We start from the raw sequence: 24,292 nt of genomic DNA, 5'->3' as shown, positions 1-24,292 counted from the left end.
CCAGTTCCCCGGTCCCAACTGCTTCATTTTCACCATGGATGTCCAATCCTTATACACTTCCATTCCCTATCAAGAAGGCCTCAAAGCCCTCCGCTACTTTCTTGACAATAGACCTTACCAGTTCCCCAACACTCCTCCGGTTGGCGGAACTGGTACTCACACTTAATAACTTCTCTTTTGGCTCCTCCCACTTTCTTCAGACCAAGGGTGTAGCTATGGGCACTCACATGGGCCCCAGCTATACCTGCCTCTTTGCTGGTTATGTGGAACAGTCTATGCTCCAAACTTATACTGGTACTGCTCCCCAAATTTTCCCTCACTACATTAATGACTACATTGGTGCTGCTTCCTGCACCCATGCTGAGCTCGTCAATTTCATCGACTTTGCCTCTAACTTCAACCCAGACCTCAAATTCACTTGGTCCATCTCGGACATTTCTCTCCCCTTTCTCGATCTCTCGGTCTCCATCTCTGGAGGCAGCCTGTCCACTGACATCTTCTATAAACCCACTGACTCTCATAACTACCTCGGCTATACCTCTTCCCACCCTGCCACATGCAAAAAATGCTATTCCCTTTTCATAGTTCCTCCGTCTCCACCGCATCTGCTCCCAGAATGAGGCTTTCCTTTCCAGGACATCTCAAATGGCCTCTTACTTTAAGGATCGTGGTTTCCCTTCTGCCGTCATCAATGATGCCCTCACCTGCATCTCCTCCATTTACCACACTTCGGCCCTCACCCCATCCTCCCGTCACCACAACAGGGACCGAGTTCCCCTTGTCCTCACCTACCACCCCAAAAGCCTCTGGATCCAGCATATTAAACTCCGCAACTTCCGCCACCTTCAACAGGACCCCACCACTAAGCACATCTTTCCCTCTCCGCTTTCTGCAGGAATTGTTCCCTGCGACTCCAGCGTGTTGTACGTGTAACTATTTTATTGATGGCAATATATTCAATGCCTCTCCCACTTTTTATTCCTATTGACTTCAACTGAAGTATAAAATTGTCAGGATTGTGTTTAACACAGAGGTGAGCTACTAGTCATTCAACACTTTGCTTCAATGTTAAAATTCTCCACATTAGCAAATCAGAATGATCCTTTCCCGAGCATCTTCCTCTGGAGTGTCTTCCCTCCAGCTTGAGAAAGCAAGTCCAGATGCGACTTACTGCTATTCCCTGATTATCTTCTGTTTTATTTCAATCACTCTTTATGGTATCTCTTACGATGGTCATTGGCACTTCATTTAAAAAATAATGCAATTATCAAGTAAAATTGGTTGTAAGATTATGATGGCATTTTATTTATTTAAAGTGAAAAAAATGGATTGTTGCAAAAGCATGAAAAATACCTGTTTTATAATCAAAATATTTTTATACTAAGTATAGCAACCAAAAACAACAATAACACTCATTATCTGACATTTCCATTATCATTGTAAATCTGATACATCTTAATGAATATTGTATAACATAATCTAACAGTCAGTCGATTGTTTATCTAAAATACCTTATAATACCTTATTGCATATAAATGAATATAAACGCTGATTTTACGTCTTTAGGGAAAATATCATTGCAAATTTAGCTCCTTTGCTCTTCCTGTAGCTGTATAGGTTTCCTCTGGTAAGTTAACTAGCCCACTGTACATTATCTCAAGCATGTAGCTGAATGGTACGGTTTGAGGGAAGATGATGGGAATATGGGGAGAACAAAATAGGACTGGTATAAAATATGTGTATATATGGGGAAAGAAACAGAGCTAAGGTTTCAACCTAATTACTTTTTGTCAGAAATATTCTCTCTGCTTCTCTGTCCACATATACTGCCTGAGCTACTGAGTAACTCCAGTGTTTCTGTTTTTATTTCAGCATAATAGCATCTGCAGCTTTTTTTCTTGTTTTTAAAAATTGGAAATCTTTTGATTGAACTGTTTATGCAGATCACGTCTAATTGCACCCTTGGGCAAAATTTGCCAAAGGTAGTACAGGCAGTCCCCAGGTTACGTACGAGTTCCATTCCTGAGTCCCTCTTTAAGTCAGATTTAGACGTAAGTTGGAACAATTACATCCGGTATTATTTAGCGTCAGTTAGTCAAACGTTTATCTTAGTATATAGTATATATTTTACCTTTCTATGCAAATAAAACACTTAAGAAACGTATGTATTCCAATAATTAAACCACTGCGTTGCTTAGTAATAATTGTAGCTTTCATTGGGGTAGGGCCTTTCACATGCTCCTCTATTCTCACTTTATCCATTATCCTTTAAAATTGTTCCGATCATTGACCAACTGTAGCCTAACGCTTTTCTAATCACCAATGGTGTTTCACCTCTTTCCAAACGCTTTATTATTTCCACTTTATTTTCAATCGTGATTGCTTCCTGTCAATGGAACAGAAACACTGCGGGCGGCGGGTCCCGAGCTGCACCAGCTCCTGAGCTCCGCTGGGTCCAAAGGACCACTGCACTGAATTCCCAGGGTCCTAAACTCCACTGCACTGAGACAGGTTAAATGGGACAAGTGGGGGCTGTGCTAGGTTTGGGTATTTGATCCTCCACAATATTCCACGTGGGAATTTAAACTGGAGATGGCAGTGTTTTTTTTACGATGTCGAGTTGCAAGCTCGACATCAACCCGGCACGGATGGTACGAGAGTCACTGGATCGATATCAACCCGGCACGGGCGCGGTCTGTCACTGGATAGAACTCGGGAACCTCAGTTCTCCAGCCCGGCACTGATCTCACTGCGCCACCAGCCGACCAGAACGGGGGAGGCGGGGTCAAGGTAAATCTTACTAAGAAAAATTTAAGCCAAATACAAAGTTAAACACTCAACACAGTGTGAATGGCAACAATAGAGGACGGCGTTCTCCTTCCTCGGTTTGTAAGTAGGAGTTGTCCGTAAGTCGGATGTTCGTAACTCGGGGACTACCAGTATAGAAATTCAGAGGTACTTAATGATCAGTAGTAGGGTAAAGGGTGGCTGCCAAGTACGACCAACTGAACCAGACTAGGAAGATCGAGGACAATATAAATATGGCTGCTTCTAGACTTGGAACTAATTCATGGTAGCTGAGTACATGAGTAAAGAGAACACATGTGAATCCTGATGAAGGGTTTTGACCTGAAATATCAACTATTTATACATTTCCATAGATGCTGCCTGACTTGCTGAGTTCCTCCAGCATTTTGTGTGTGTTGCTGTGGATTTCCAGCATCTGTAGAACTCGTGCATGCATGTGAATCTGTGACAAGTTTAAAACAATAGCAGTGTTAGTTTGGATAAAAGTAACTCATTTCAATATTGATGAAGGGTCTTGACCCAAAACAACAACTGTTTATTTCCTCCATAGATGCTGCTTGACGTGCTGAGTTCCTTCACCATTTTGTGTGTGTTGGTAAAGATTTTTAGCATCTGAGAATGTTTTCTGTCACTAAAATACTGCTGTTATTATTGCATATTTATATTGGTGGTCAAATGCACTCATGCATAGAAAGTGGAAAATCTGCTCTTAACCAGCACCTAGGGATTTTGACAAAAAAAAGCCTCTTGAATATCTTAATTTTCTGCTACATGATGTCTTTCAACACTTTCTTTATGTTATTATTTTATCCTCTTATACCTTGAGGCAACATAATTGATTATATGTTGAATCTTCTATCATAAATGCAATACATGTCCACAGTAAAATAAAACAAGAAACCAGCAGAAGAGTCAAAGATTGATTCTTATCAGTCTCTGGAAGAGATGGCAAGAGAGGAACAAGAGCTCATCAATCTGAGTGGAAGCATCCAAGTCACTCAGTGGTGACGCAGTCCATCAGGTTAATGTCAGTGAATGAAGCATATTCAGGCTTGAAGTTCCAGTCGTCAAGGGTGTCAGTACCTTCCTGGGCAGGTGTATCTGCAAAACAACAAAAACGTTAAAACAAAGTGCATGAAGAGAAATGTCCAGCTTGTCATGGTCTTCTGTTTCTTTCACTATCAAGTTAACAAGATGAGACAGTTCTGTGACGGAGGTTGGAGGAAAGAAAAGGGTAAGTCTGTCCCTTCCAGTTTGGGCAGAAAAGAGCGGCCCCACTGCTGGACCACAGCATCCTGCTGCATCCACTCCACTTGTTTATCCCAAGTGGAATGCAAGCCGGAATATACTTTGATAATAAACTTACTTTGAACTTCGAATCGTTGACTTGCATGAGTGCAGCTCATTTCAGCTTGGTCCTTGTTCAGACTCCGCCAGAACATCTCTTGATTTGTTTGATACTTTAGACATCAAATTTTATTGCCTTAAATACTTGACAACTACACACCATATATAGAACAAGGAAGAGCACCACATAGAAACTGACACTTTAGCCTTGATGTTTATGTTGACCATGATATCTATTTAATCTAATCCCATTTCAGGATATATATTGTATACACTTCTCTGACAGTAAATTGGACCTTTAAACCTTTGATCTGGCTGCACATGATCAATATCCCTCAATTCCATGCCTGTTTACGCAACTGTCTAATTTCTCCTTAAATGTTGTTCTTGCATCTGATTACACCACTTCCCTGTCAACGTTTTCTAGCCATCTACCACTCTGTGTAAAACTCTTGCCTAGCAAACCTCCTTAAACTTCCCCCCTCTCACCTTAACTCTATGCCCTCTGGTATTTGACATTCCCACTTCAGGAAAAAGACCACGACTGTCAACCTTGTCTTTACCTCTCACAATGTTGCTTATGGCTTTCCCAGTGTCCTGAGCTTCCAGTGTTTCACAGAAAGCATCCCAGGTTTATCCAAAATCTCTTTATACCTAATTGTGTTCACTACATCTGGAATTTTGTAACTTTGCTGATGATGATGCCACTCTAAATTTGAACTTAGAACACATAGCTACCTGCAAATATGTACCTGGGCACATTGGCTTCAGAGCCAGAAAAAAAAATGAATACTAAGGAAAACTGCAGGCTATTTAGATCATATCGTGATGATCATTGGGCAAGGATTAGCGTGGACCACGATCAGATGCTCCCCCATCTGCAGACCACGATGCTCCACGATTTTGATCCATAAGGTTTTGATGTCCTAAGTCAGATTGAAAACTCTAATCTTCTGTTTCCTGACTCTTGAGATCTCCAGGTGAATCTTTGTTTTTCTTCCAACTTCTGATGTAATTTCTCATGACCTGGTCAGTCCTTAGTGCAATCCCTCTTTCCCCAACCCTTGGACTTAATATACATGCCCCTGAAGCCTCCATATCTCTCACCTCCCCTAACTCAAACACACATTATTGTGAACATAGTACGGCAGTATGGATCCCACAAAAAGTCTGTTCTTCCACAGCAAAAATAGCAATGAGAGTCGAGGCTCTTATGCTTCCTGTCAGCACTCCTCTGCCCCGTCTCTCACCAGAGTACAGCCTCTAATGCATTTCCTCACCACCTTCCCCCACCCATTCCACCATAACATGGGCTCTAATATCTTCCATCATCACCTTCTTCCTCCCCCACCATAGTACTGGCACTGAATCACTCCCTCACCACCCTTTCCCCGACTCTGACGCTTCTCTTACAGTCACCCACACCATGTAATGAGCTCTTCCGACTTGTGCGGAGAACTGGAGAGTGTTGGGCTCTGAGGTTTATTAGATCACTTGCATTGGTTAATTGTTGCTTAATGAGAGTCATTAATTGTTTACAATTCCTGTGTTTTTTTTCGCGTGACTTGTTCCTTGTAATACGGTCTCCAGGCGCTTGTGATTTAAACTTGTTAAATTTACTTTGGTAGTCTCGGGGATTCTATGTCACTTGTATAATTTAAGTGGATGCCTGATTAGCACTGTGTGGCAATTGGCCAAGTGGTTAAGGCATTGGACTAGCGATCTGAAGGTTGTGAGTTCGAGCCCCAGCCGAGGTAATGTGTTGCCTCCTTGAGCGAGGCACTTAACCACACATTGCTCCAGTCCACCTCACGATAGACTGGTGTCCTATTCGGGGGTGGGGGTTCAGGAGTCTCGTACTCTCAGTCGCTTCACTCCATAGAAACCGGCATAAATACTGGCCTGATAAGCCTATAAGGCTCGGGACAGACTTTAACTTTTTTTTAACTGATTAGCACTAATTGTGAGGTCCTAGTTTTGAAAATGTTACATCTCGGGGTGTTTTTTGAAAGGGACACCGACTTTTGGATGGAATTCTTATGAATAAACACTGGTCGCCATCTCTACATTGGAGTCTATCTTTCCTCCACACTTGGGTCCCAACATTTCCAGTGCTCATCGTGACAGAAGGGCCCCGCCAAGTAATGCACCCATTTAAGGTTGAACAGCAGCGGTTTGACATTGGTCAGCTTTAGTTGAGAATTTCATCTATTCTCAAGTCTGCGTTTCTCAAATTTAAATTTTGAGTGAGTCTATTCTACGCTCAGACCAGGGATGTGACATGCCTGAAATACCTGTGCATTGCCTCAGACAAAACAATGGAATATCTTTCAGCAAACCAAGAGACTGCAACACTATTTCACTCAGAATATGGAGATATATGCAGACTTGTAAAGAAGTCTCCAATATCATACTGTTCACAAGAGTATGCGATGCATATCTCTAAAGTACAAAACAACTACTTTTAATTGCTTTCTACATGCACCAATTGTCAGTAAATTTCAAACAAACCTTGTTACCCTGGGGCAAGTGGTGCTTCTCAGGTTTATCCAACCTCATTAGCTTTTGCACTACATATCCATAAACATGATCCCCAGTCCTGGAATCATATGTTTAGAAATTGCTCCATTGCAATCTTCTTACACATTAAACCACCACTGTGTTTGCCCAAACCTGTTTTTAAAGTTATAAAATGAATGCAAAATTTCATCTGCCTTTTTTGTAAGCAGTGCTCTTGGTTCCCTTAAGTAGCAATATGCAGTTGTTGTTTCAGTGATATTACACGAAGCTTTGTTTAAATTCCTGCAGCGTTCAACACTTGACCATAAGGGACACACACAACATAAGCAACACTCCTCCATTTGTTTTTGCCCAATTACATCTTTGGGTGAAGCAGTACTTCCAAAATATGCCCCCTGATTTAGTGAGAATGAGCAGGAAAGCCTGGTGGTAAATTGACCACAAAGGATGTATTTTATGTAGGTGGTCACACAAATGTTTGAGGCCAACCTGCAGAATGATAACAACAGCTGGGTGCAAGGAGATGTCTGTTAAAAGCAGAGAATCCGCACAGCACAGACCAGTATCACAGGAAGTATCATGACCTCAGAAGATTTGTCAAGGTGAGTCCTCAGTACTCACTATTTCATTTGATCTTCACTCTATACTTTCTCTGAATCACATACATGGTCCCTGTCTCCTTTGCATCCTCTCTGCCTCACCTTCTATCTTTTGCCCTTTCTTCCACTTTACCTCTCGATTCCTTCTCTTTTCTCATACTTTTTGGTCCCTTCCCTCTCTGCTGATCCCATTTTCTACTTTCCCTTTTCAACACTTAGGACTCTGTCCATCTCTGTCCCTTTCCCAATCCCCACTGCTCTCTCTATACCTCCCTCCCTTGTTTCACTGCTCTCCATGTGCCTTTCTCTGTCACCCCCTCTCCCTCTTTCTCTCTCTATTTCTCCCTGGCTATCCATCTAAAAGTCTCCCCTTTCTATATTGACTTCACTCTGTGGTATGTCATACTGTGCTTTATGTGCAGGACAGACACATTCAAAAAATGGCTGTAAATTTCTTAGGCAATAGGCAGGTTCCAAAGGGAACAAAACAAGACTAGTTTGAAATTGAACATAAGTCTGTCCAGAAAGCCCTGACTTTCATTTAAATTCATAAGATTCAAGGAATTATTTTAAAACAATAAATTTTTGCAATTACGTAATAACTAAAATGTTCATTGACCTGAAATGTTAATTCTGTTGTTACCTGACAAACAAGGTATTTTTCATCACTTTCTGTATCTGATTTATTCAGATTTCTACATCTTTCAAGCTGTTGTAGTTTCCAGTTGCATCTATTGAACCACTGCAGTTCTTTAACCATGGGAAAGTGGGATTCTCACTCATCTGCTTTTGAGCTTATTAAGTATTAATCATTCATTTTCAGGATAAATTCTTGGTGTTTGTAAGCAGCACAATTGGCAGTTGCTTTGTGATCCATCAGAAACTCCTGATTTTTAGTATGTGGATGAACAGATGCAATCCCATCTTTTTTGTAGGGTAGATTGAACATTTCACTTGAATGAAAAACAAAACTCTCTGTTAACTCTTAAACAAAACTGGTTTTCTTGTAGAGCCAGAGTTTTTAGACTGAAAAGCAAACCTTGGGAGGCTTTATGTAATCAACATAACTTTAAGATGTTGGCTAAGATGATTGGTGCAAATACAACTAACAGTAACAGTAACTCCCTCAACTCTCCTTAAATAATACTGTACATTGTGGAAATACGTTGATCTTAATGTTGTGCAGTTTGACTAACTGATCAATGCTCTTTAGTCTAATTTCTGGTGCTTATTCCTGTAGTGGTAGTTATTCCTATGCCACCTAGTTAGCCATTCCCACTTGGGAGCAGTTCACATACTGTACAAGCAGGGTTTTTCAATAAAGTTCAGTTGAGCATCCTGCATGGCATCCTGGTGCACTCTGCACTATCCCTCAATAACAAACACAATTCCTAACTGCAAGAGCCTTTTTAATTTATGTTGATAAAACAACGAAGCATGAAGGGAATGATTCTCAAGATATCACTAAAGTAAAGATTCAGCATGTGATCAAAGACTCTGACAGCTTCTAGAGATGTTTGTGAGCGGGTACAAGAGAGTCTCCCTTCTCTCCTCTCCCATCAGTCAGATGATACAAAAGCCTGAAAGCACCTACCACCAGGCTGAAGGACAGATTCTATGCCACTATTATCAGACTCTTGAATGGACCTCTTCTATGGTAAGATGAATTCTTGGCATTAGAATTTATCTTGTTATTATTTTGTATTTTTTTTGTTTACTTGCACTGTACTTTTCCAGTAGCTTTTACACTATATTCTGCATTATTATTCTTTTTTACCTTATTCTAGCTCAATGTACTAACTACTAATGATTTGTTCTACATGAACAAGCTTTTCACTGTACATGTGACAGTGATAAACCAAATCCAATATCCTGAAGCACTGCAGCACTGAACATAAAAATCTAAATACTGTGATGTCTTCTATTGCAAATGGTAATCAAAACCATCTGTAAAGACTTGGGCAACCCTAAAGCAGGTGTTCAATGCGGGAAGTGAATGGACCTAGCTATTAAATCTCAGAAGTTAATAGGTGCAGGGCACCTCACATTACAGGCATGTTTTTAAAAGTCAGGTCAGATGTACCTGTCTAGCTGCAGGCTTCAAGTCAACTGCCAGGGCCCATCAGAACCCCCAATTACACTCATTCAATCATTTTTGCTTTATAACTGAAAACCCCATGCTAACTTTCTAAACTACCATTCGCGTTAATGAAGCAATCAGCCTTTTCATGCCAGGTTAATTGTTAAAATAAAGTACAAAAGCAGAAACACAGATTTGTTTAAAGGTAAATGGCTGGTGCCTATGGTTAATTTACATTGCAACCCCTGGCCATAATTGGACCAAAGTTTAAATCACAAAATTAGATGAAAGAATTTCTGTTTAACCTTCCCCTCTTCCAAGATTTTCAAACACGGATATCTGTAGGTGCTTGGGCAGTTGTCTCAGAGCAGCTTCAGATTGCCACAAGTACAGACAATTCCCACAGCTCCTAATGTATAAAGGAATTATTGACCACACTTTGACAAGTGTAATAAACCACTTTAATCTAAACTTCATTAGAGGTCAGAAGCCCTGGGCAGCTGCTGTGTGCACGAACTCCGGTAATTCAAAAGAAAGGAATGGACTTATAAATTACGTCAGTTCTTTTGAGGAACTGGATTTCATGGACATGCTGTCACATCCAGAGAAATTTTAATGGTTGTCATTAGACAAGTGGTTAAGGCTTTGGGCTAGCGATCTGAAGGTCGTTAGTTTGAGCCTCAGCCAAGGCAGCGTGAGTGTCCTTGAGCAAGGCACTTAACCACACACTGCTCCTGCACGTTTGTAGCCCAGTGGCGGTGGTTGATGCAGTATGGATAAGACAAGACAACCTTTTCAGGTGCTGGCAATTCCCCCTGAATATTAATTACATGGAGGTTGCCCTACAGAATTAGGTTTGCACCAAAATTTATGTTCCATACAAGCCTCCTTCCTCCCTCTTTGGCTGCCTTCATCTAAATCAAATAAAATTATTTCACAGTTCTAACCACTAGAATAAGATTAATAGAAGGTATTCGAACACGACAAATAACTCTTAAAGTTACTTCCACCGATGCCAAATAACTTTATCTACTACAAACCTCAGAGGGGATGGAGTGGGTAAGGTGGGAGTTTGGAATACTGTTGGAGGAAAGCAGACCTGCTGTTTGAGAGTGAGGCTGTCTGTGGGAGATGAGTTGTGAGAGTCATGAGAGGGGTGGGTGGGGGATTTGTGCCTGGAAGTTGTATTCAGAATGGAGTGGAGCAAAGTGCTGATTGTAGCAGAGACATGTCTAAGTATCAAGGAAAGCGATATGGAATCTGAAATTTAAAGTTATTTTTAAAAGTTTTGGTCAGTTACTTAATTACACCATCCTGTTGTTCCAGGAGCCATGTTCAAATTAAAACTCCTAAGGAATATATTGAAAACAACGTCAGAAACAAAATATGCTGTAAATCGGCAGAGCTCCCAAAGTTATAAACTCCACAGCTGTAATAAAACCTTGTATTTCAGTGACCTTATAAGACAGGCATTCATAAGTGCATATGCCTAGAATTTAAAAAAAATCTCTCCTTAAATGTTTAAAGAGATTCAGCATGTAGTTGAAGACCCTGACTAACTTTTACAGTTGTATAGTGTACATTCTGACTGGTGTGGAAACTCCAAAACACAGGAATTCAAGAGGCTGTTGAGTGTGGTTGGCCACATCATGATTACAACTCTCTGCACCATCAAGAACATCTACAATAGGTAATGTCTCAAGTAGGTGACATCTATATTGACACCAGAATGTATGGCAACGATCTCAGACTGCCCCAGCGCATCCTTGGGCGTGTTAGTTGTTAACGTGCGTGACTCATTTTGCTGTATGCTTTGATATACATGTGATAAATAAATCTGAATCTACATCAGGAATGTGCAGAAAGGATCGGACTGTGTGGGCCCCTCTCACCACCAGCCATGTGATAAATAAATCTGAATCTACATCAGGAATGTGCAGAAAGGATCGGACTGTGTGGGCCCCTCTCACCACCAGCCATGTGATAAATAAATCTGAATCTACATCAGGAATGTGCAGAAAGGATCGGACTGTGTGGGCCCCTCTCACCACCAGCCATGTGATAAATAAATCTGAATCTACATCAGGAATGTGCAGGAAGGATCGGACTGTGTGGGCCCCTCTCACCACCAGCCATGTGAGAGCTTGGTGCTTGTTTGCCAGATCTGGCAATGAAGTATTCCACCGGGTGACTCAGACAGTTTTCTCAGCCAACCACACCACAGTATCCATAGCATCTCTGTCCCACAATTCCTGCAGGACCTTCTGTGCCGATCACTGCCTGACTCCAGATTTGATGTGGGAGCTATCTCTCTCCCACTCATTGATTTGGACTGCACTATGGATACCCGTGAAGAGATGAAGGATCCAATTTCTGAATCCTTCCACAAAAACACATTTTGGAGAGCAAATCCATTACCTACGTTGAAGGCCTTTTCCTGATCCTAGCTAACCAGATAGGTGTCCAACTCTCCATCCTGCACATAGGTGACTGTATCCCAGAACACACAAGGCTGTCAGAGATATATACAAACATTGGTTTGGATTGGGTGGATCACCTGTCTCAGAGCAGGTGTGACCCAGTTGACAATAATCTTAGACAGAATTTTGTTATCCACATTCAACAGTGAGATGGGTCTATAATTCATGATGACCTCTCTCTTCCCCTTCTGCTTGTTGATGAGGTTGATGATGCTTTCCTCGTAGAGACTGATATGCTGCCAGAAGAACAGCTCTGTACCTTTCTAGCTGGTCTGGGGCCACCCAGTCCCACAGAGCCAAGTACAACTCTACCCCTGTCGTCTTTTCCGGTAGTTTCATTCATGTCAAAGGAATGGATGGAGCCAGTCAGCATCTCTCATGTCTGTAGCTGATTTAGACTTCCCTGCTTGCTATCGCCTAACCCCTCTTCAATGGAAGACAGGAGGTTCTGGGAAGCTGTGATTTTTGTGGTCTTGCTGTCATATAGACTGGAATAGAAGGATCTACGGATCCTAAATGTGCTGTCCTCTTCTTTAAGGCTATGGATCCCAGAGCTCCTACTGTGAAACTTGTGGAGGAAGTGTAAGCATATCTCATCCTGTTCCACAAAGTGGTTTCTGGATCTAAAGATGTTCTTAGAGGATTAAGAGGCAAGGAGCCCAACTTGCAAATCATAAGATATACAAGTAGAATTGGCCGATTTAACCCATCGAGTCTGCTCCACCAATTCATCATGGCTGATCCATTTCTCTCTTAACCCCAATCTCCTGCCTTCTCCCCGTATCCCTTTATGCCCTGGCTAACAAAGAATCTATCAACCTCTGTCCTAAATATATCCAGTGACATGGCCTCTACAGCCACCTGTGTCAATGAATTTCAAAGATTTACCACTTTCTGGCTAAGGAAATTCCTCTTCATCTCTGTTCTAAATGGAATTCCTTCTATTCTGAGGCTGTGTCCTCTGGTCTCAGACTCTTTCAGCATCGGAAAGATCTTGTCCACATCTACTCTGCTGAGGCCTTTCAATATTTGATAGGTTTCAATGAGATCTCCTCTCATTCTTCTGAATTCCAGTGAGTACAGGCCCAGCACCATCAAATGCTCTTCATATGATCAGCCTTTCAATCCCAGAATCATCTCTGTGAACCTCCTTTGCACCCTCTCCCATGTCAGCCAACATTCCACTTCTAAGAGTTCCTCTCTCATATCCACCCTCCCATTGACTACAGAAGGAGAAGTTTCTGCAAGTCTGTCTGGAGATAACACAATTTTCTTTGGGCAAACACAAGTCGAAGGGTCTCGGCCCGAAACGTCGACAGTGCTTCTCCCTATAGATGCTGCCTGGCCTGCTGCTTTCCACCAGCATTTTGTATATGTTGTTACAATTTTCTTCCGCTCTGTTTAGCTTCTGAACATCTTTGAACAAGAAGAACCTATTGATATTTTCCTTGATGGGTTCCCACCAGTGAAGTAGAAAGTTAAAGAGGGGCTTCACGATCTTCAAACCTGTGTAATCCCTCTTTAGCTCCTTATGCTCTGAATTGTCAGACATAGACAATCGGAGAACGAACCATTGATATCTTAATGAGGACATTTTAATTTACAAGTGGTTGACATATTGGTTCAGGAGTTTGATAGTTGTAGGGTAATAATCATTTCTGAACCTGGTGATGTTGGACCTGAGGCTTCTGAGCCTCCTGCTTGAGCAAAGATCATGGCATAGATGGTGGAGATCTTTGAAGATGGTTGCTGCTTTCTTGTGGCAGTGTGGCATGTAAATGTGCTCGGTGGTGAGGACTTTGCCTGTGATGGAATGGGATATGCAGGTCATTGGTTCTCCTTTGTTGGTTCAATTTTTGCCACTAATGGAGTGTAATGCACATTTGTTTTGTCATCATCTGTGCAAATAACACTGGGGGGGGGGGGAGAGATTTTAGGTGACACTAAGGTGCATGCTGTTTATTCAGTTTCTTGATGGGTGGGGATTCTACCTGAAACGGTGGAATTAAAACATGCACAAAATGGGGTTTCTGCTTGTCTTGCACTGAGAAAGTCAAGGACGTCCATAGGTTTGTACGTTTGACTGATTTGCATACCCATGCCAGCTATATTAAGAATCCAAAATGAAAGATAATGTTGAAGTAAAACCATTAATTGCTACAAATGATTAGCAGGAAGGGCAGCATCTGCGAAACTGATGTTTCATGTTGAAGATCCTAGGAGCTGGTCATGTTGAATTTGTCCAGCTTCTTGTTGGGCTGTAAGCCTGCTTTTATTTGAATTGTGTAGGAGAGAATATGCTCGCTGTCCTCTGGTGATTTAAGAACACTGCCCCTTGAATCAGAGTCAGCATAACTGCCAGCATTAGAGTGGCTCACGGCTCCACTGACAACCTGCACAGCAACACTATGAGTGTCCAGATATTACAAGCAACATTTTTGCAACTACTAGTTGGTCTCCCTCCTATGCAAAAACTCACTTGATAATTGTGAAAAGCTGGAATGGCTCTGTAGTCACACACAGACACACAGATACCCACAGAGAGTGAGGAGCAGTCCAACCTTCTGCTTTCATTCATACTCTTTAACCAAGTGTTCTACCTAACGCTTGCCTTCCGAGTGAACCCCATCACAAACACTCACTCTGTCTCTGTCTTCAGCATCAAATGTGGTCCCATGAGCAACAGTGAACCAACATCACAACTATCACTTTTATTACATTTTCTGATTCCTTTTTGACTTGTTCCCTACAACTGAGCAGTGGATTTGCTATGTCTAGAACTGACCAATCTAACACACCTGTGATCAGCCTCCCTCATATACCCTCTGAACCTGAGAGCATCTAAAACCCTATTGCTTGTGTCTTATTTGCACCTTCCTGTTTGTATCTCACCCCTTGTGGCTAATGACCTCAGCTTACCTTCAGCGAAATCACCTCAGTTTTAAAATTCTCAGCCCTGTTTTACAAGCTGTCAGCTTGGTTGTCCATTGCTCTATAAATTTGTCCCTGAATCTTTCAACCCCACTTTCTAATCTAGTTCTTTGACAAATGATCGGTCATCTATGTAATTCAATTTCAAAACAATGATTGACAACACTTCTTCAAAAGAGCTTGTTGTCTTCTGAATTGCTGCTTTAAGTGTGCAGAATTAATTGGTTACTAAAACATGTCGCAAAGAAGGTAGATTTACAGGTTTTTATACATTTGAAACAGAAAGGAGAGACGAACAAAGAATACTAATTTTGGTGTCTTGCTCCCTCAAATAAATCACAAGTGCCATTATTTGTTGTACATGCCATTTGAAAAAAGCAGAAAAAAATAATGGAAATGTGATTTTCCTTTTTTCACATTTGGAAACAAATACATATTTTCTGTTATTGGAAAGCTGCTACTGAAATTGGAGAGTGGTAATCAGTGGGGAAACTTTCTCAAATATAAGTACCATACAAATTGGGATTGCTGAAGCTTGTGCCTAATTTATTTTCCTCCATGAACTTTGAAATGTATTGCTTACTTTTCATTTTGCATTGACATCTCAAATGTCATCAGTGGTTTAATGGGAACTGCCAATGTGAATTATGTGGTAAATAAAATCTCTCTTGAATAATGTACAAATAATTGTAAGTTACCTCTGAAGAAAGCAATAACCAAAGATTGATGGGTTGTTGGTTTGTCTGGGTATGCATGTAAGCACTGTCAGCCATGCAGTAAATGGACAGGCACGCTACACTTTCTCACCAGACTGATGTTGGACTACTCACATATTCAGACATTCGACACTTATTCTTGCATAAAAGGAGGCCTTTCCTGTGCTTGCTCAAGGTCGAGTTTGCCTGCTCTAATTTCAACTTTCTTCTCATTCTCTGAAAATACATTCTTTAATGTATTTTCTTTCCCATGCACTAAAAATCAGTCAAAGTACAGATAATGCAAATCTAGAGTTGAGCCCTACAGAGATGTATGCTGCCAGCTTGGGCATATAGAGGTGGACAAGGCAAATTTGTTCTGTAACACCCTTCTGGGTATGACTTCTGCAATGATGGATTGCAGCTCTATTCCAACAAAGACTCTATGAAAACTGATGGACTCTGTTAACTATTATCCTACCAGATGTCTGTGCAAAGTGTAGGAAGAGATTAGGATTTTCAGGCAGCAGCACCATATCCAATTCCAGCTTAAATAATGGAATTGGCTTGATCTTGGTCTCATGAGAATTGGGTCCTTGTGGGTTGGGCTCCAGAAAGGTTTTTCATCTTCGCCTTGTAGGAGACTTGGGTCTGCATTTGATTGCTCCCTGAAAAACTCTTAGTGGAGGCGAGACAGGAGAAGGTTTAGGTGGGGTGGGTCCTTCTGGAGAGCCTACACCTTGCTAAAATTTCCTTTTGATTTGCAGGGGCTCAGTTAGAGCAACGTAGGTCAGCACAGTGGCGCAGCAGTAATGCTACTACAGTGTCAGTGACCCAGGTTCGATTCCTGTCACTGTCCATTAGGAGTTTGTATGTTCTCCCTGTAACCATGTGGGTTTCCTCCGGGTGCTCCAGTTTCCTCCCATATTCCAAAGACGTGTGGGTTACTGGTTTAATTTGTCATCACCATCATTATCTGTCATGTCAAATGATGTGGACAATCATGGTCCATGATCATAATTATTCTTGGCAAATTTTTCACAGAAGTGGTTTGCCATTGCCTTCTTCTGGGCAATGACCCCCAGCCAATGTCAATACTCTTCAGAGATTGTCTGCCTGGCATTAGTGGTCACATAACCAGGAGTTGTGATATGCACCAGCTGCTGATATGACCATCCACCACTTTCTCTCATGTCTTCATGTGATCCTGATTCCGGGATGGGGGGCTAAGCAGGTCACCTTGCCCAAGGGTGACCTGCAGGCTACCAGAGGGAAGGAGCACCTAACACCTCCTTTGGTAGAGACGTAACTCCACTCTGCCACCCAAAATTGGTCATATGAGTTTAATTAGGCAATGTGGAATCGTTGGGCTGGAAGGGCCTGTTAACATGCCGTATCTTAAATAAATATCAATTGGAGGCAAAGTAACAGGGGGATGAGGATCAATCTATTCTCCACTGTGGAATGTCTCTCCTGGTCTGGCCACTTCCAGCAGGACATCTAGTTTTTCATTCAGGTATCTTTCCTGAGCATTCTGTGTGTGTCAATGAATTTAACTTATTCATTAGAGGTGGCTGAGTGGAGGGGCTCTATATTGCTACATGGACCTTGTGCCTTATCAATGTTACTGTAGTAAATCTGCAGACATAGCTGACTGGCAACTTCAATTATTGCTAACTGCAGATGGGGCCAACATTGTAGATTATTACTAAACAGGACTTTCTTAAAACATTGCACCCATTTAATGGCTATCTTTAGCCTATCATTGAAATATCCCTTCATTTCCTACCAGCCTGCACTTTCACACTAAAGCTGTTGTCTTAGTGTGAAATTGCAGTGTTTTAAGAAGTTCTTGTTTGGAAATAACTGTATTGTAATATTCGCAGGTACATGATGGCTTTTGCATTTACCAGCTGAGAAAATAATTTGCAATTAATACTGTTGGCATTGCTTGAAATGATAAGCTCACTAATGTCAATTTTTTGGTCATAGAGTCACAGAGTCATGGAGGAGTACAGCACAGCACAAGGCTCTTTAGACAATCTAGTCCATGCTGAAATCATTTAAACAGACCTGCACCCAGACCACAGACCCCCATATCCCTAGCATCCATGTACCTATCCAAACTTCTCTTAAATGTTGTAATCAAGCTCACTTGTGCTGGCAGCTCACTCCACACTCTCACAGCCCTCTGAGTGAAGAAGTTTCCCCTCATGTTCCTCTTAAACTTTTCACCTTTCACCCTTAAGCTTTGACAACCCAACCTCATTGGAAAAAGCCTGGTTGCACTTATGCTATCCGTACCCCTCATAATTTTGTATAGATTACAAACAACAAAGGACCCAGCACCGATCCCTATGGCGCACACGAGTTACAAGCCACCAGTCAGAGAGGCAACCTTCCACTGCCACTCTCTGGCCTCCCCCACAAAGCCATTGTCTAATCCAATTTACTATCTCATCCTGAATGCCAAGTGACTGAATCTCTTTGGCCAACCTCCCATGTGGGACCTTGTCAAATGCCTTGCTAAATTCCATGTAAGCAGCATTCGCTGCCTTGTCTTCATCCATTTTCCTGGTAAATTCTTTGAAAAACTCTTTAAGATTGGTTAGGTATGACCTACCATGCGCAAAGCCATTCTGACTATCCTTAATCAGTCAACATCAATCCAAATACTTATATATCCAGTCCCTCCAAATAACTTCCAATGACTTTCCCATAACTGATGTCTAATGTTCGCTACTGAACCAAATTATTTTTGTTAATTATTGTAGCAGCTACTCCAACAAACCAGAGCCACTGCTGGCGACCCCCATGGATTGTTATGCTTGTATGATGTGCCCTCCAATCACGCTAGCAATGATGCTCCAAAAGTCAAAGAACTGAATTCGATCCTTTATTAACAATCTTAAAGCGATGTAATTTATGAAACTAAGACTAGTGATATTAAACGTACTGAAGCAGATGAACAAATTTAAACATATGTTAAGTATAAGTAAGCAGTATGAGGTATGAAAAGGTATGATGTCCATCGGTCCCCAGCTCCAAACTTTCCAGAACAAAGCACGAGTATGTAACTTACTCCCTTCACAATTACCACACCCTCACTTACATAACTAATTACCATAATACACAAAATAAACACACAACGCAGAATATAATGCAGATAGAAACAGATGCATGGCTCCTACAGGGATGAAGATAATAAAAAACTTTAATGTCAAAGTTGCACATTTATAAACATTATCCATTTTATTCTTGGTCTGTTTAACTAAGGCTTTTTGTTCTTCTGAGAATAAATTTAAGAGTAATATGACACTCATAGCCAACACATACTCTATGCAGTTTCTTCTTCAGTCCTACAATTATTTCAATCATTTTGTTTTAAATATGGTCCTTTGACTATGACTGAGGGCTGCACTCCTTGTATAAGGTACCTGAGGTGGAGTATTTTTATTACCATTGGTTTGATATATCCTGATGATACTATAAAGAATAGAACTTGTTGGCATCAATTCACCCATTGAAAGATCATCAAAATTGATATTGTGTGGGACCATCCTTGCCTTGATACAGGAATGTAATTATTTATCCTCATGATCTGTGATCCAACTACCAGGAATGTAGCATTTGACCTCTGCTGTTGTGATATATGCAAGATACAGCAAAGTGTAACATTGCCCAAGTCAGAAAGTAATATGAGTGATCTGTCCAAATTCCACACAAGATATATAGCATATCATCAATAGGTGAGAAGGGTTAGGGTTAAAAAAACTCCTACAGGAAAATAATAAGTCCCATTGTATTTGCATACAACTCGACGAGTTTGTCATCAGTAATGCCAGTCATTAGTATGTCATTCAGTAATGATGTCAGGCTTGACCACCCGCGTCCATTGCCTTTGGGTCTGAGGAATGTTAAAACAGACAGCTGTATTCCTTCCATTTCAATAGTTTAAATTCCTGTTGGAACTTTAATTGTAAGTGATAGAGTTAATATGCAACACAATGGCTTTAAATAAAAAAAGACAAGGAAAAAATTGATAAAATGTCAGTCTTTGTTACATTACTGTGACACGCATTTTGCCCACTCAAGTCGAAGAATATATTATATATCATAGGAATCAATTTATAAAAAAACAAGGAATTTCTAATCTGTTTGTTAGTCCAATTTAGTGCTTCACTTACTTAAAATGAAAATTGACAAGCTGGATGCATGAATGCACCAGTGACATTGCATTGTGTTGATACTTGGGGATTCAGTGAAGAGAATATTATTGAATGAGACTAGATGGTTAGACTCCGTTTGGAAGTCGCAGTTGCCTAGTGGTTGTGTGGAACCTGCACTCAGTGGCCACTTTATTATGTACACCAGTATGCCTGCTCATTAGTGGAAGTATCTAATCAGCCTATCATTTGGCAGCAACTCAATGCATAATAGCATGTAGACATGGTCAAGAGATTCAATTGCTGTACAAACCAAATATCAGAATGGGGAAGAAATGTGATCTAAATGTCTTTGACCATGGAATGATAGTTGGTGCCAGACAGGGTGGTTTGATTATTTCAGAAACTGCTGATCTCCTGAGATTTCCACACAAATAGTTTCTAGAGTTTACAGCAACAGTAGTGAAAAAACAAAAAAACCTCCAGAGAGCGGCAGTTCTGTGGGTGAAAATATCTTGCTAATGAGAGAGGTCAGAAGAGAATGGCCACATTAGTTCAAGCTCACACGAAGGCCACAGTAACTTGAAGAATCGTGCAGCAGTGTGCAGAAGAACAACTCTGCATGACACATCGAACCTTGATGTGAATGGGCTACAGCAGCAGAAGACCACGAACATGCATCAGGGGCCATTTTATTTAGTACCTTATCCCGTGGCCACTGCTTGTACATACTTGCCACTTAACTGCTGATGACAACATGTTGATCCTATTGCATATGGATGTGAACCACTTAATTGTTGAAGGAATTGTGAATAACACTAAATTTTGTGCAATATTCAGGCAAATTTTTGTTCTTATGAAAGATAGACAACACTGATCGGAGACACCTTTACAGAAAGGGTAAGATGACTGATCAACAACAAAAAATAATTTTTATGTAAATTATGACCAGCCATAGAAGAATTTCTCCTTGGTGTCCATTGACCTTAGGGTTTGTTTGTCAATGCCACATTTGATTGATATCAAGGACAATCACCCTTGCATTTTTAGAATTCGGCTCTCACAATAGTTTTGAATCTCTTTGAAGTTGCTTCAAAGCTTGAAATGCAGCCTTTTAAAGTGGTAAATTTCTCAGCAATACACACAGTTTTCTTTAAGTCCTGGATGTATTAATAAAAGTTTTATAAAGCATGGGAAAATGAATCTTAAACATAAACTGTCACTACTAACTCTATAGTTTCCAGTTTGTGTACTCTGATGAATACTTATTTTAATTGATGTGGCTAAGAACAATAAAATACTTAAAATGGTCTCGACTTCTTTTATTAAGGATAATAGGAAATAGGACATAGGAACAGAATTAGTCCTTCGGCCCATCATGCCTGCATTGCTATTTGATCATGGTTGTTTTATTATCCCTGTCAATCCTATTTTCTTGCCTTCTCCCTGTAACCTTTGATGCCTTTATGAATCAAGACCCTGTCAACCTCTGATGTAAATATACTCAATGACTTGGCCTCCTCAGTTGTCTGTAGCAATAAATTCCACAGATTCACCACCTTTTGGCTAAATTGAATTTAATTAATTAATTGAATTAAATGTTGAATTTCCCCATGGGGATGAATAAAGTATCTATCTATCTATCTAAAGGAATTCCTCCTCATCTCTGTTCTGAACATACATCCTTTTATTTGGAGGCTGTGCCCTCTGTTTCTAGCTCCCTCCACTAGTAGAAACATCCTCTCAACTTCTACTCTATCTAGGCCTTTCAATATTCAATAGATTTCATTACCTGGGTGATGTGCATGGCAAGACTTCACCGGTAGCTAATGTGGTAAATAGCAGAGATGTGGAACGGTTAAAGCACAGATAGGGGCATAAAGTTACTTGAAGCATTGATCTGTATCATTACTTCAGGCTCTGCAGTGACAAATAACCTCAGACAGTCCTGACAACTCAGATTGCGTGCGGAACATGTATGATTCATGCAGACAGAGGAAGGCAGTTGTCTCTGCTGAATTCATAACAGCACTTGAGACCAATGGGGAGCTGGAGGGGATAAGTGCTATCCGCTAAACCTTGGCTTCCTCTACATGATTGATGCATTGTCTGAGAGTGAAGCACCAGCAAAGCATAAAGGATTCTACCACTCTTTGCTCAACACATGAAATGTGAATTATAGTCAATATGACTATAATATTTATTCGATTGCTGTTTCAGGATGGTTTGAGGGCCAGAGTTAAAGTCAACAAAATTAGAACACTAATATTCCAATCGTGTCTTAAATAGGAGGATGGAGTTGATTCTAAAAGCAGTCAGCTGTACACAATATGTGCTCGTTTTGAAAATGCCAGTTGACTTCAGAAAAATATCCTGAAATGTAACTTTTATTTTTTATTTTATTTCTAAAATTTCTACAGAAAAGGTTAATAAGAAAACACTCAAACATTTTAATTGTAGATGAACAGATGGACTAAAAAATTGGACAAAGAAGCCAGTGACTAGACATTTGCTGTGAGACTGTACCTGGTGCCTGAATGTCATCCGAATCTTCAGCGTGATGAAAGAGATGGAAGCACTACTCAGCTCTTGTCTGAATTTGTATAAAACCCTTCTTACACAGGTTATAATATCCACTAAGCAGAAGAAAGCTCTTTACTCAAGGGAAGTGTACCAGCTCAAGCAGAACCCAGCGTTTCCCCGAACAGACCCTAACATTATGCTTTTGTATTCTTTTAGACCACAGCAAAGTCCTATCACAGGCATGCAAGGAGCAGACAAGGGAAGTTTTTCTACTCAAGACAATTGACATTTCATAAAACCTGTCATTTACAGATGCTTTCAACCCTTCCGTACAATTTTGTCATCTCTTAATGCCGCACTGTATCAGCCTTGCAAGAGGATCCCATCATCAGTAATAACAGAGCTGGGTCTCTTGCTTTGATCTCCACTTGGCTGGCTTTTGAAAGAGTAACTTCACAAAATTCTATAAGGCAATTGTTTTCTGGAGTTCGAGCTGCCATTTGTTTGCACTTGTAAAATCAGACTGTAAGTATTAAGGCAGTGACAATTTCATTACTGAATCATGACCATCCAGTCCTATTAGGCCATTTAAAAAAAAACATTTTTTGTTCTATTATTTATATTCTTCAAAGCCCACAGAACGTCGTTGTGGTTCACCGGCACCATCTTAGTCTCTCTTGCCTTGAGCATTATGTCCTCATGCCTAACCTGACAGACTTGAAGCCTGGTCTATGCTTCACCCAACTGCTAAAATACCATCTAACAGCATCAGAGACTCATACATAAATTCTCAGCATCACATCTTACCCAATGTGAAGAATCTTTTCCATCTGATATTTCTATGCTACAGATTGCTCAACATAAGCATAACAATGAATGCCATGCCAATCCAAGTAGGGAATTTGGTTACCAAGTGCTAGTGAATAACTGGGATTGGTGACAAAATTAGGAGCACCATCCCACTAATGAATCATGCAAAATTATGACAAAATATCATCAAAAATCACATCTTACAGATAATGTGCCAGAATTCTCCATCGTAATCTCTGAGTACGTCCTGTTCTACTGGCAGGGTAGATCCACTACAGGAGGTAGCAAGAAGTGGCAAAGATGGATTCCAGCTCAAGTTATAAAGTTAGGGCCTATCATACCCTCCATTCTGCCATTGTGATTGCGACAGAAAAGGTGTTAAAGGCTGTTGAAGGGGTGACAGAAACAATACCAAGTGCCTGAGGAGACTGAGGAGTATACGGGCCTCTCCTTCACATTTTCTACCAGTCTGTTGCTACCAGTACAATCTTCTATGCGGTGTGTGCTGGGGCAATGGCATCAACACTAGTGATGCCAACAGGCTCAATGAACTGATTACAAAGGCTGGCTCTGTTACAGGAGTCAAACTGAACACACTGGAGTAGAACAAAAGACTCTGCGGAAAATCCTGGCAATTCTGGACTGTTTCTCACCCTCTGCATGCCACCTTGGCTGAACAGAGGAGCACTTTTAGTAAAAGACTGAGACAACTGCGCTGCTCCAAAGAGCGTTATATGAGGTCATTCTTACCCTCGGCCATTAGGCTCTATAATGTGTCAACCTGTAGCTGGGGAAGTGACGACCCCCCCACCACCCCTGTTAGACTGTTCAAGGTAACTTATATTTATTCTTTTTTACTTCTCTTCTAATATTTGTGTATTTGTATACCTGTGCACTTGTGATGCTACTGTAACACTGTAATTTCTTCTGCAATCAATAAGGTATCTATCGATCTATCTAAGTATAACTTGGCAACTTGCTAAAGCAACAATACAGGGCAATGTGTATGCTAAACTACAGACTGTATAATAAACAGATAGGCAGTGGTTGTGGCTGCTTCAGCCTCCTTAAGAATATTATTTTGGAAGGCACTTCGAAAGCGTAACAATAATGTCCCAAGTGGGGAAAAGAAATTTCTGCAGAAAAGGACAAATGTAAATTGTGGTTGTTTGTAAATTCCACAGTTGATTGATTCAAATTTGCATGTGGCACAATATTAGCCTAGTTTTTTTGACTGGAGCAGGAAAGTGTTCATTTAAAGAATTGGATCAGCCCATGATTGAATGGCGGAGCAGACTCAATGGGCTGAATGGCCTACTTCTGCTCCTATATC

The 24,292-nt window shown here is 40.9% G+C and overlaps 1 protein-coding gene across 2 annotated transcripts in view; it reads right to left on the bottom strand.

Moving 5' to 3' along the window:
- Positions 1–1,286: 1,286 nt before the first annotated feature.
- Positions 1,287–24,292, bottom strand: part of LOC140726500 (uncharacterized) — a 113,465-nt gene continuing 90,459 nt past the window's right edge. For both annotated transcript variants that reach the window (XM_073042968.1, XM_073042969.1), the window contains one exon: positions 1,287–3,909. In XM_073042968.1, coding sequence (XP_072899069.1) covers positions 3,803–3,909 — 107 coding nt within the window. In that variant the 3' untranslated portion in view covers positions 1,287–3,802. The remainder of the gene's footprint in view (positions 3,910–24,292) is intronic.

This window comes from Hemitrygon akajei, chromosome 4, assembly GCF_048418815.1.
Source record: "Hemitrygon akajei chromosome 4, sHemAka1.3, whole genome shotgun sequence".
Classification (NCBI taxonomy): Eukaryota; Metazoa; Chordata; class Chondrichthyes; order Myliobatiformes; family Dasyatidae; genus Hemitrygon; species Hemitrygon akajei.
Note: the sequence above shows the minus strand (reverse complement) of the source record. Positions and strands in the feature narration are given on the sequence as shown.